The sequence below is a fragment of the Panthera tigris genome, chromosome A2 (genome assembly GCF_018350195.1).
Source record: "Panthera tigris isolate Pti1 chromosome A2, P.tigris_Pti1_mat1.1, whole genome shotgun sequence".
Classification (NCBI taxonomy): Eukaryota; Metazoa; Chordata; class Mammalia; order Carnivora; family Felidae; genus Panthera; species Panthera tigris.
In genome coordinates this window covers 25,800,032-25,813,684 of record NC_056661.1, presented here as the reverse complement: position 1 = coordinate 25,813,684, position 13,653 = coordinate 25,800,032, and the positions used below count along the sequence as shown (strand labels likewise).

Sequence of the window (13,653 nt, the reverse complement as noted above, 5' to 3'; positions counted from 1 at the left end):
AGAGGGAACAAGGAATGTGGAATTCCGCTTAAATCAAACTTCTTGCCTGAATTCCTTCAGAAGAAAATATTGCTAGAGCTTTTTAGCAAGTTTTATTAAAGTTACTTGTTAATTCTAGATTTTACATGGTATATTTTTACACAGAAAATTACTTCACAGTCCTGGAATTACACAAGGTTATATTTAAATCTGTTCAAAATCCAATCTCTTTGCATGGGATTAAAAGCTTTTCTCCTAAAAGAGAATTAAAAGAAACACAGTCTCTTTTACCATAAAAGGAAAACAAACTGAAATGTGTTCCAACTCATTTAATTTCATCAAAATCACCTTGTAAATGGAAACAGCCAACAACTAAATCATTCTCTTATGGGTTCATATACATAAACTGAAAAACTCTGTTAATATATTAAAAAGACATGAGGAATCCTACAGAAGTGAATTATTTGCTTTCTAATTTTAAATTTAGAATTCACAAGGTGAATTTGGACTATACAACAAGCACAGTAAACAATGAAATCTAGGTGCTTAACATCTGCTTTTTAAAAGACCGGAAATAAGGGGTGCCTGGCTGGCTCAGTCAGTAGAGCATGTGACTCTTGATGTCAGGGTTGTAAATCCGAGCCCCATGTTGGGTGTGGAGATTACTTAAAACTAAAAAATCTTTAAAAAGTAAATAAAAGACAGGAAAATAAGACTATGAGGTGTCACTGCTCACAGAATATAAACTTCATGTTCAGGATCATAAATCAGTTCAAAATGTCTATCAATTAAAATAATGGCAAAAAAGTTTGTGTGAGATTATCAAAAAATAATCCAAAATTATTTTGAAAGTTCACCTAAGATTTTACTTGAATGTGCCTTGCTTGCCATAATACTAATTAAACACCACAATTTCTATACCAGCAGCTTGTCATAAAATAATGAAAATACCCCTTCTGACAACAAATCAAATCAAAGTTAACTCTTACTATGCCAACTCTGAGTATCCAAATTTAAGGAGCCAATATTGGAAATTTCTGAGATACAACGGTATCCTCATTAACCAAACTCTTGCTACTTGCTACCAAAACTCAGGAACTGGGCAGATTCAGATAATGGACGATACCCCCAGCTATATCCCTAGGGATATACATGAATTTACAGCCCAAACTTCCACTGTTTGCACTTAGGGACCCAATGGATTCAGACATCTAGGAATACTTGTATTTTATTTTTTGTTCTTTGGTTCATTATTTCTTTGCCCACAAGGAAAGCATTTTATATTCTCATTTCTCCCTCTCTATACCACATCTAACGTTTTCCCATGCCACTGCATAGTCCTTGTAAACATAATTTAATTGGCTAATATCCTTATTGAGGGGATTGCTGTAACTTATAACTTCTGCTCTATCTCTGAATGTTTACTGGTCCATTTGCCCCCCGTAACTATGATACAATAAAAATCTCCAAACATCTTTTTCTTAACGTAAAACAAACATCGTTCTGTGTTACAACTACAGCTAAATATTTTACATACACATTTTATAATATTTTAAATGATTTTTGCAAATTGTAACTTAGTAATAAGCTTTCTTTTTGGATAGTTCTCTGTTCTTGTTTCCTTGGGCTCAAAATACAAGCCCAAAAGTTTAAAATAAAATTAACTTACTAAACAATGGTCACATGTAATAAAACAAAGTATAAGATCCTTCCCCTAAAGATTTATATTTTAAATTTTATATTCTGCTTTTAGTTGGTTTCAGTGGATACCAATTATTTTGCCCCAAATCCCCATGCCAATTTCCCATAAAAGTGAAATTTAGTAATCAGAAGATAACAAAAACATGAACTAATCTTTGCTTTATGAGAAAAATTTAAAGGACAAAGGAATATGCCATATTTATTCATTAATTTTCCCCCAAATAATATTAAACTTATATTCAACATAAAATGGACAAAAATAGAAGCTCTTCTAAAACTACTAAATGAAATTCCAGGTTTCCTTAAGGCATCTCTAAGGAGTATATAACACTGGATCTATTGACTTTGTGCCTGCTATAATTACCAGGTGTGACCCTGACAACCCCCAAGTGCCCCTGAGATTGGGGCGGGGCGGGGGAGAAGGAAGGGGAAAGAATCACATATGCTTGCATATCCACAGAATGAATTCATTAGCATAAAAACATGGAAAGTCACTCATTTCAAAAAGAGAGCAAACAGGGAGAGGAAAAACAACAAAGTTGTGTGTCTGGTAGGAAAAAGTGTAGATATCATCAGTAAATCTTTATTACACATAGTGACCTTTAATTGTCACCAAGAGGACCAAGAGAATATCACAACCTCATGATTTAAGCAGCCACATGATTTTCAAGTACGAGGAGATTCATGATACTCTGGCTCAGAATTCAGCAGAGGTCTAAATCACCTCAAAAGCTAACCTATCTATCTTTAAAGTATTATTAACAATAGGCTTCCCAAGGGTAGGCGGTTGATGTCAGAATGTAGGACAATCTATTCCTATTCCTTCCCTAGAAAGCTCCTGCTACCTTAAGGGTCATCTTCAGATCTGAGTACCCAAACTAAATCACTGTTTTCATGGCTTCATTTAATCATTTAAGAAATTTGCTTAAGAAATTCAATTCCAAATCTGTGATAGAACTAGAATGTAAATAAAACAGGCTAATGTTACTACGATCTCTTAAGTGTCCACACAGAACGTTTAGGTGCTTGACATTCTATTTCATTCCCTGCTCAACAACAATTTTTTATTTAAAAGCTTTAAATTTCCTCTTTTTTGTGGGCAATATGAAATCCATCTTTGAAGGCAAATGCCACAGAAATATTTTTGTCTAAAGAGAGAAGCCGAACAGTATGAGAAGTATCGCTGCTGTCTGAAGATGGCCCTCTGTGCACCTTCTACCATAACAAACACATTGAGATCTTCATTTTTCTTCTCATTTTTCAATGTTAGCCCCTGACTTCATTAAAATCAATGTGAAAAATACTCTGTACTCACTCTGGCATTCTATGAATTGATGAATAAAAGTGCAGTCCCCGCCACTCTTTGAAAGCAAGTGCTCTAATAAAGAAAGAAACACCTTTAAGGATATAGTTTGTTGCTGTTTTTGAAAAACAACAGCAAAGGTAGGAAAACTGAAATGTATTGACATGAGTAACTCTAAGATTCATAAAAGTTTAATATATTTTTAATATTAATAGCAGACATATTTTAGAGTTAATAAAGCTAAATGACTGAAAATTATAATTATATTCATTAATTTGTACCCTGACTGGTTAGCTTTTAAAGGTGCAGTTTCTACCCAAAGAGCTCAAGAAAACCACAGACATATATTGCTTTAAAAAGCTTCTCTTTTAAAATATACCTTTCTCCATGACATTTAATAAATACCTGTAAATAATTTTTAAATTTTATTATTTGTTCGTACTGAATTAATTGTCAAATAACAATTCTCTAACAGTCTCTCTTCAAAGTTATTCTTAAGAGGCAAAAGATAAATATTTGAAGAATACCACAAAATAATGCCCTAAAATTTAAGAAACTAATGCAACATTTCCATTTTTATACTTTCATTTCACAAATAACCTTGCATTTGAGTCATTTAATCTGTACTTTCTATACTCTCAAAATATTACACTGCTTATCTCTGCCCAAATGATTAAAATCAATGTCATGCATATTTTAAAATAAGAGCTTGGAAAATGGTTTTGTTCAGGTCAAACATAATTTGTTTTGTTTTTTTTTTTAAGAGTAAAGAGAATCAAAATCTAACAGTAGAGAAAAGCTTCAGCTCTTTTCTTACAATAATCTTTATCTATTTTGACTCAGAGAGCTAACTTCTAAATCTGGATAACATCTTTCAATTATATCTCTGGATTTTTCAAAACTACTAAATAGACTTTGGAAGTTCAGGTGTTAAAAATATATCACAATATGATGACTATCTGGAAGGTGGGAAAGCACTGAAACCTGTGAAAGAGGACATGAGTTAGTACCACTCTGACTGTGAAAGCCTCTTTTCCTTCTCATTTCAACCCATCTCACTCTCATCATCTCAACTTTGAGAAGCAGGCATCTCCTACTCTAATCACTGGTTAGCTTCTCTTGACATCCTTACCAATAGACACCTTCTTTACCTTCATACTCAAATCTATCATTATCTTTTATCTATTTACATGGTACACAGAACTTCCAGTCAATAATTTTGTATATATATGTATGTATATATGTATATATGTGTGTGTATATATATATATATGTATATGTATGTAACAAATGTGTGTACATAGTTGTACATAATTGCATATAGAGTTATACTATATACAGATAAAATATAGCCCCAAAAGGAAAAAAATGGCTAACTGCAACAGAAATTTTTTTAAAAATCTAGGGGCGCCTGTGTGGCTCAGTCGGTTGAGCATCTAATTCTTGATTTCAGATCAGGCCATGATATCATGGTCGTAGGATCAAGCCCCACATCGGGCTCCACGCTGAGCGTGGAACCTGCTTAAGATTCTCTCTCTCTCCCTCTGCCCTTCTCCCCTGCTTGTGTGTGTGTACTCTCTCTCTCTATATATATATAATAATAATACAAAAGATAAAAGTAAAAAAAATCTAATAAATAGCACTTGCTGACTGGAGCCAAGAAATCCAAAACAGAAGCCCTCAGTTGAATAGTAATTACCAAGATCAAAAGTTGTTTTACATAAATCCTATCTAAGCTATGATAACATTTTCAGAACTCCAACTATACAACATCATGGTTAAATATGAAAACTCATTTGAAACCAAATTTTAACCTAAAGGACCTTATGGAACTTATTTGAAACAAAATTTCAGACTATCAACACAGGACTTTAGATGACATTTATTAATGCGGTACCTCCCACCATTACTCATCAAGCCTCAAATCACCCTTTTATCTACTCTGATTTTACTATCTGGACCCTACGTTAAAATATTTATTATACTAGTTTAGATACAATGCAAGATTAATATATTATTATATATGTTACACATATATGACTTCTATAAAGGCATTTTCTAAGACACATGAGAGAAAAATCTTTTAGATAGTACATGTAAAGAATTTGGATCATGACACTTTTAATACTTTATGACTTGAATTCAGTTCCTTGGGAATTCACTTTGCCAAAACTATAAAAGATGTCACTGAAAATCCAAAAAAAATGAGATACTTAGGGCGGGGAAGTCAGGGGGCAGGGAAGCAGGGTTGTAAGATCCCAAACAGGGTTGTGGAAATGCAAAGACCAGACAGATACAGAAACATAATAGAGAACTGTGCTACTTAAAATGGGTTTATTTATACACATTAGTTTCCTATAAAATTTGATTTTCTATACTATCTGTGCTGTCCAATACACATGTTCAATACACATGTGGGTACTGAGCCCTGAAAAAATGGCTAGTGTGAATTGAGATGTATTGTAAGTGTAAAATAAATACATACTGGTTTCAAAGACTTACTAAGGAAAAAAGGTTGTGAAATAATTCATTTATAATCTTTAATATTGATTACATGTTGGAAGAATATTTTGGATATAGTAGGTTAAAGTAAATAACATTATTAAAATACATTATTAACACTTTACCTGTTTCTTTTTATATTTTTAATGTGGTTTCCAGAAAATTTTAAATTATGTATGTGGTTCCCATAATATTTCTATTAGACAGTGCTTTTCTATACTAAGATATATTCAAATTACAATTATTAGATAAGACACAAAAAATTTTATAGTATAAAACCTATGCTTGTAGCAGCTACTTTACATTTAAGTAATTTGAAAAATAGTTTACTAGATACATAGTATTAATCTTAACATCTCCAGATATTTTTAAAATATTCTCTTACAACTATACTTGGCTCTCTACTATTTAAAGACTAATTTTAGTTAAAGTCATATCTGATAGCATATTACAGTTATGGATTTTTGGTAATATTGGAATGCTGGATAACTGGTTTACTATTCTATAACAAATGATTCAGAACAAATCCATCTTACTCCCAAAATCCACTGAATGCTAAATCTGGTGTAATGAAGTTTTTGTGCGTATCAAGATATTTACTATTCGGTTTCATTAAAGATACTATTGGTCACCCCACAACAATTTATCACCACTAAAAAACCAAACATACCAGCACAGGAAAAGTTATAGTAAGAAGTGCTTTAAAGTATCCAAAATACCTTATTCAGTCTTAAATCAAGGAGTTGTCTACAACTATTCTCATCTAACTCAATTGGAATTGACAAAAAAACTTTAGCAGTAATCTGACAACTCTAAATAGTATAAAGATGATTTCGTGTATATTAAAGGGTTCTCTTAACTGAAGGAATAGCATGTCCCCCGCTTGAGTTAACACTAACATTAATAAATACATGTGCCAATCAAACTGGTGATTGGAATAAAACGTGTTCATGCCAGAAAGAGGAAAAAAAGGCAAATAATGACAACAAAAAATAAAAATTCATTTAATGATAACAAACTTTTAGAAAATGAGGATTAAGTCATTTTATATATGTTCACTAAATATAGTTAATAAACAGAAATATTAGTAATATTAATAAAATTAGTAATATTAGAATATAAACTACACCTTTAAAAATTCTCAAATCGAAACTCAAACTGGAATTCTAAAATATCGATGTAGTTTATAAAACATACACAGAATAGTCAACAATGATTAATGACAATAATTTCTAATTTAGAGTTTCGAGATTTTTTTGTAGAACATATGTAATATTATTAGGTCTTGAGCTTGCAAGCTCACATATACATGATTACCTAAGCCTATTTTGCCAGTTCCTAATTAAAAACCAAACAAACAAAAACAAGAACAAAAAAAAGCACCTCCTAACTTTATCAGAATTGGTTGCTGCCCAAGAACTATAAAGATATCCCCTGATACATGAAAAAAAAAAAAAAATTTTAATTAGAAGTTCTGAGTATCGACCTTAACATTTTCCACTTACTTCTATATAAAAACTAAGATCAGAGGTACACATATTTGTAAACACAGAAAATAATTTTATTCATTCTGCACTTCAAGCGTCTAATGCAGGATCTGGCACATAGTTGGTGCTCAATTAATGCTGGATGGATGGAAAGGGGAGGGTGAATGGGGATCTTCACAACTGAAGGAATGTACAAGTCAATGGGTAAAAAGTACCCCATGCAGTAACAAGAAAACCAATAGTGGCTATACATTTTTGGCAAGAGATAATGCAAGCTATCCAGAAAGAAAGGTCACAGTATCAAGAACTAATAAAGGATTTTTCAGAGAACAGAAATGGCTGGCCTTGCTTTCTCTGATTAAAGAAAGAGATGTACACTATAAAGAAAGTAGCTTCTATGACATATCCAAGAGCTCAGTGGGCTGTTAAGTAAACTCTTGGCCAGGGATGGGGCATGACACAAACATTAAAAATAGAGGCCCCATATTCCCAGGAAGCAGTACTTGATGGAAGAAAATGGTAGTAGAGTTCTTTGAAAAATATATTGGGGGAGAAACCAATTATTATGCTACATGTATAAACCAATGCTAACGTTGAACTTTAGCAGTTTCCTGTTATTTAAATAATTAAAATTTCCATATAACAAGGGATATCTAACCAAAAATCATAGCATTAAGAATTACAAAATAAAGGGAAGCTTTCTTTTAAAAGCTGGGATTCAATGGTCTATGAACAGCATGCTTTTTGTTCCAAAAAATGAAAACCTTAAAATGCTGATCTCTCTATACTGCTTGAGGAGTAAAAGGATACCATGAAAGAAAAACATTTAAGTTTTTTACACTACCTTTTTCTGTGCTCCCATTTATTTTAGGTAAGAAGTCATCAACTTGTATCCCTAGGATTAAGACAGTGTATCATTGCCTGATCAAAGAAAGAGTTACTTTAAAACTGGTCTCACGGCATTTTTGTATTCCTATTTGCATTAAGACAGTATAGAACATTTTGAATTTATTTTTGCAAGAAGGGTTCAACGGGCCATTTTCTATCCACTCAGAGAAAAAGCTACAACTGCCTAGAAGCCTTCCAATGAACCTCAAAAGAAAAGAATCCTGCGGTGCTTGTACTTCTCTTATTTAAATATCTCTAAGTAGAGCTTCTCAGACGCACAAATTTCATCTTAAAGCCTAAACAATGGTGCCCACTGGTGGCAATCAAGCATATTTTTATAGAAAATTTTCTAAGAGTGTGGATACATTCCACCTAATACATAGAAAATAAGTACCCAATGAGACAGTAAATACCAAAAGTTCAATGATAAAAATTCAGCTTTAAATAAGAAATTTGGTGACACACCTACCTAAGCTGCTGCATTCTTTAAGAGTTTTCTCCTGAAGATGTTCTAACCGTACTGTAAATAAAAGTCCAAGAAAAAGGTATTTCACAGATAAAAGAAAAAAAAAATCAAATCAAATCAATTTCTGGATTAGCTAACTTACCTTGTAAAGCTGTTAGCCTCTCATTGGTAAAATCATTATCAGCTTGCAAAGCTTCTATTTTTGCCTGGAGCTCCTGTTCTTTTTCTTCCATTTCATCTATTTTATGTTGTAATTCTTTTTTCTCAGCTTGTCCCTTCTGTTGGATTTCTTCTTGTTTTCCTTCTGCTACCTGTTGAGAAAGAAAAAAAAAAATCAGTTATTTCATAGTCTGAACTTGCTTTTAGAGGCCCAAAGCAGGGCTGCTTTTATTCACATAAACTTCTAACAAGAATATTCAATATTATAGAACATATTTGTAAATGTCAAAATGATGTCAGAAGTAGTCTGTATTGGGGTCATGCTTCTAGGTAACTAGAAAAGAAAACCTTGTAGCAGGCAAGCAGGCCTAATACGTAAAGATAATGGGTCAAAATTTAAAACTCCACAGTTTTCAAGAGGGAAATATATAAAGTTTTCCCCTGAAATTACTATTGTTTAATCAGTTTGTAAGTTCTAAAATGTAACTTACTCTGAAATTTTAAACTAAATTGTGTTCAGTTGAAGGAATGATGATCATAAGCACTTTTCAAAATGACCTCCTTTTAATAAGACCAATCTTTAACACTGTTAGAGGTTCACCAACCACACAGAGGATGCCCTGGTCTTCTCTAAGAAATATTTATCTTCTAGCCACTGAATCATGGTTTGAATGATATAAAGATGGGACTTCACAAACTCAGTTATAACATTTTAAAGGACCATCTAGACATTATGGTCTGGTCTGCCCTTATCCTAAACGTCCTACAGCTAATCTACAGGGAGCTGCAGCTGAGCAGTTAACAGCATCCCTAGAGGCTACAAGGGTCCGCTGCAGATCACTCCAAGGTCCCATCTGGGCTTGTTCCAGCACTAACATCTGCTTTTGGGGCTGCCCAAGGAGAAGCACATTCAAGTTTTCGAAAGGTCTAAATATCTTGGGGTTTGTGGATTTGCATCTACTTCCTGTTATATATTAAAAGATGCCTGTTGTGAAGTACTATTTATTTCCTTCCAAAGGAAATATGTCAGCTGGGGTTTGGGCTAAATGCAAACTTATTTTTACTACAAATTTCAACCATTATAAATTTTATATCGACAACTATTCAGCAATACCTAACATCTTAATCTATCCAGTGTGTTAGGGACAATTAACATATTTTCAGGTTGAGTAAATACATACCTTTAATTTATCAGATAAATCTTTAATCTCATTTACTGCTCCATTATATTTATTGGCTAATTCTCTTAATTCTTCCTGAGTCCGTTCATTCATTTCCTTCAGATGGGTACATTCATCTTCAGTATTACTCAGACTTCGCTGTAATTCAGGTTTACAGATTACTGATTTAGAATAAATGGCGTGTTTTAACTTCAACTTGTAAAAAGTATAATTCTATGGGCTGTTCTAAATTAACCTTCATAGAAGACTGAGCTAAATAACATAAGAATTTTAATTTACTTTAGGTGTATACTAAAACAGAAAATACAACAAAAAATTTGAAAAACAAAACAACAGAAAGGGGGCAGGGAGGAAAGGATGTTACTTTTATATAACTACTCTTTTAAAAGGCCACTGAGAATGACTTTTAGCCTTGAAAATATTTTAAGCTTAACAATTCCTGAAAGCAAGTTTAATAATATGCACAATCAACTTAATAAGAAAAATAGAAGACAACCAGCAACTTTCTTGCATGTCAAATTAATGACACGAAAGTGAATCAGTTATTATGAGGCTTTTACAGAAACTATTACTATACTATATGCTATATAGTATGTACTATATATGGTATTTTTATTATTGTATTTAAAATGGGCATTTTAACTAAATCCAGTAACAAATAACTTCTGTAGTAATTGTGCAGTGGTTCAAAGGGATGACCTCCACTATCAACTAGGTCATTTTTAAAGCAATGAGAATCACATTTTGATTGTTCCTAAAAGACCTAGAAAGGACCGTAGAGATATTTTCGCCTTTGACCTCCAAAGTTAGACACAGTTTTCTTCTCTAGAGGATGGGTAAATAAGAATAGCGGTGATGTTCTCCACCTTACAGTGACTATCTTCAATTTGAAGAAAAACAAAACTAGGTGACAGGAGATCGATTCCCTGGCACATATCATGGTCCACTGTGTGAAGGCTGAATCCTAAGCAGAATGCAAATTCTAAGACTCCTTGATTACCCTTTTATTTGCCCAGTCACTGACTAGGGACCACAAGCACCAAAACTCACATGGTTATGCTGAAAATCCTTAACAATAAAAACAGCATACTAGTAATATAACACCCAAGTTTAAAATGTCCTAGAATATGAGCGATTTTAGGCTAAAAATTTTTAATCATACTACCAAAGTATATTTGTTAAATTAAAATACCTCAACTTCTGAAAGTTTTCTAACCACTTCAATTTTCTCCTGAAGAACCCGCCTCAGGGACTCTTTGGCTGTCGTCTCATAGTTGTGTTTATCCTCCTGTAATGCTATAAGTTCCTTCCGTAAACTATCTTCTGTTTGATTCTAAGATTAAAAGATACTTATAATTATAACCAAGTTATTGTTTTTAAATATTTATCATTTGAAAAAACAACACATTATCATACTGTTTGAGTTTTATATTAAGGTATCACTAAATCCAAATGATGTTGGCCCTGTATTAACTGAAGCTTGAAGCTGTATTGAAAAGTTTCATTAGTGAATTATGCCTTCACAAATATATTAATTCACATTTACAATTAAAAAAGTCAAAGGAAAATAAGAATTTCTCAAATGTACAAAATGAATTGAGTCTCCAATTTTCATATTCTCTGTAAGCCATAGTATTTCCATTTGTGTACAAAAATGATCTCTTACTTTCAAAGGGGCCCAGCATTTTAACACAATGGTTAAACCAAAAGGAATAAGAGTACCCAGAAGAAAAAGCTGATTCCAGCTCTGAGACAGGAAATGTACAAGATGAGTCTGAAACATCTTGTCTAAAATGACAGCAGGAAGCTATGAAAGCCTGCTGAGACTGTACCAAAAGGACTCAGGCACCAAACTGAAAAAGCTATGGTTCACCAGAGATGTGATAATTTGAACAACAATAAGAACAACAAATGGAATAGGTTGAAACACATGAAATATATTTAAATCTAGTTTGGAGAAAAGAAAAACACTTCGTGGTCATTCTTTGGTGGATGACAAAGAACTAATTCGTTATTTTGAAATCCAGTAAATAAAAAGAGAAAATCACTTATCCTGCCTTCCCTAAAAAAAAAAAAAAAAAAAAAAAAAAGGCTTCAGGTAACAAAATAGTTTGAGAGGGGCATAAGAGAAGTATTTATAGAAGTCACCCAGCTATAAATGAAGGAATGACAGCACTAAACCTAACCATTTTTGCAACCCTTAATAATGGATTAGGCAAGGGACATCAAAGATTGCTAATATTTCAGAAAGAAGGACAACTAGACATTATGGTGCCTTTTGGTGAAGGTACACAATACTATTCATGAAGTATTGTTGGCAAAAAAGAGATCAGATCAAATCTCTAGATCAAACTACCAATTTATGGTGTGGGAGGGGAGCTAGAAGAATCGTTAAATAACAGTCTAGGTTGAGGGAAATTATAGAGGACAAATGACCCAGTTTCTCCAGCAAATATCAACTGCGATAGAAAAAAGAGAGTGATACATGGATATTCAATATACAATTCTGTTCTTACATGTATGTTTGGAATTTCTTATGACAAAAGACTTAAAAGAATGGAGAAAACGTATAAATGTTTTAGAATGTACTCAAAATGACAAAGAAATGAAGCTACACAAAAAACTATGCATTTTAATGCATAATTTATGCTTTTTTCTTTATGAATCCTTACTTGAGATTAATACCTACTTTAGAGCATGCCTGTAATTGGTTTCCCATAACTTCTAACCGTGATAAGAGTCTATCTTCATCTATTAAAGCCTGTTGAAAAAAAATTAAATATAAATAAAATCCCAGGGTAATTAAAAAATAACACATATCAAAATGGTTGCTATCGCCAAAAAAAAAAGATGTAAAATCATAAAACTGACCAACATCCACTGTAAAATGCTAAATTTTCAATATTTGGTCATTAGGAAATAACTGCCTTTCCCTGCTAAAAAAATTCAGTTTTAGTTTAATCAACATTTAAGGAATATTAAACTATGAATATAAAGGCATCTGTAATACCTGCCAACTGGTATCTGAAGCCTCTTGGGTGATGGCTAGTAGCCGCTGAAGTGTGGCTAACTTCTGTTCCAACATCTGTTCCCGATGTAAGGCCTCCTAATAATACAAATCACAAAAGAGATTCTAAAGAACTCAGCATGATCCCTTGAAGAGTAATCAATTTTTAGCACATTCTCATCTTATATCCCACTTTGTATCTTACTTTCAAACCTGATAAATCTTGTAAGATATATATAAACCACATCAGTTTAGCCTCACTTTCTGGTCTGTTAGGGGTACTCTAGCTGCACCTTCCACTGTTAACAGAAAACAAGCCCCCTGTTTTTGTTTTCTTTTTACTCATAATTCGCAAGAGTGACTTTAAAAAGGAAGCATGGCTGGTTCAGTCAGTAGAGCATGACATTTGACCCCGGGGTTGTGGGTTCAAGCCCCAGGTTGGGCATACAGCTTACTTCCTTCCTTCCACACATACATACATAGGAAGAGTGAGTTTAAAAAAAAAAAAAAAAAAAAAAAAAGGAAATCCAGAGTAGAAGAATCCAACAAATGTTCAACCCTGCATTTTATATATATACATATTTTAAAAAATATATACATATCTTTCAGCACTAACTCATTCCAAACTAAGTCAAACAATGTGGTCAGTAGCAAAGATACTTCTTAATGGCTTAGGTGCATGGATATGACATCTAAATTAGAAATGTCTTTTAGTTTTTCCTTTTAAGAATGTTATATATATAAACATATATACTTAAGAAGAGAGAAAGACTGTTTCACTATCATAATCTATTGCATTGTCAGGTGTTCTGATTCTCTGAGACTGTATACCACTTAGCAGCAATCAAATATGCCGAAAATAAGAGTCCACTAATGTAATTAAGGAATCAAGGAGTTATATAACTATTTGGCAGCTCCAAAGGAATATTTTTCCAGAGAAGGACATTGGCAAGCAAACCTTATCTCTAGGTCACTTATTA

At 32.7% G+C, this 13,653-nt stretch overlaps 1 protein-coding gene across 26 annotated transcripts in view; it reads right to left on the bottom strand.

The window, feature by feature from the left end:
• LOC102952537 (sarcolemma associated protein) overlaps positions 1–13,653 on the bottom strand; it is a 150,543-nt gene that overhangs the window by 45,021 nt on the left and 91,869 nt on the right. For 5 of the 26 annotated variants that reach the window (XM_042979241.1, XM_042979230.1, XM_042979242.1 and 2 more), the window contains 8 exons: positions 12,677–12,772; positions 12,356–12,427; positions 10,859–10,999; positions 9,667–9,804; positions 8,469–8,637; positions 8,330–8,380; positions 7,817–7,867; positions 2,996–3,058 (listed from right to left, as the gene is read on the bottom strand). In XM_042979241.1, the coding sequence (XP_042835175.1) occupies positions 2,996–3,058; positions 7,817–7,867; positions 8,330–8,380; positions 8,469–8,637; positions 9,667–9,804; positions 10,859–10,999; positions 12,356–12,427; positions 12,677–12,772 (781 nt within the window). The remainder of the gene's footprint in view (positions 1–2,995; positions 3,059–7,816; positions 7,868–8,329; positions 8,381–8,468; positions 8,638–9,666; positions 9,805–10,858; positions 11,000–12,355; positions 12,428–12,676; positions 12,773–13,653) is intronic. The other 21 variants (XM_042979248.1, XM_042979236.1, XM_042979249.1 and 18 more) reach the window with 7 other exon arrangements.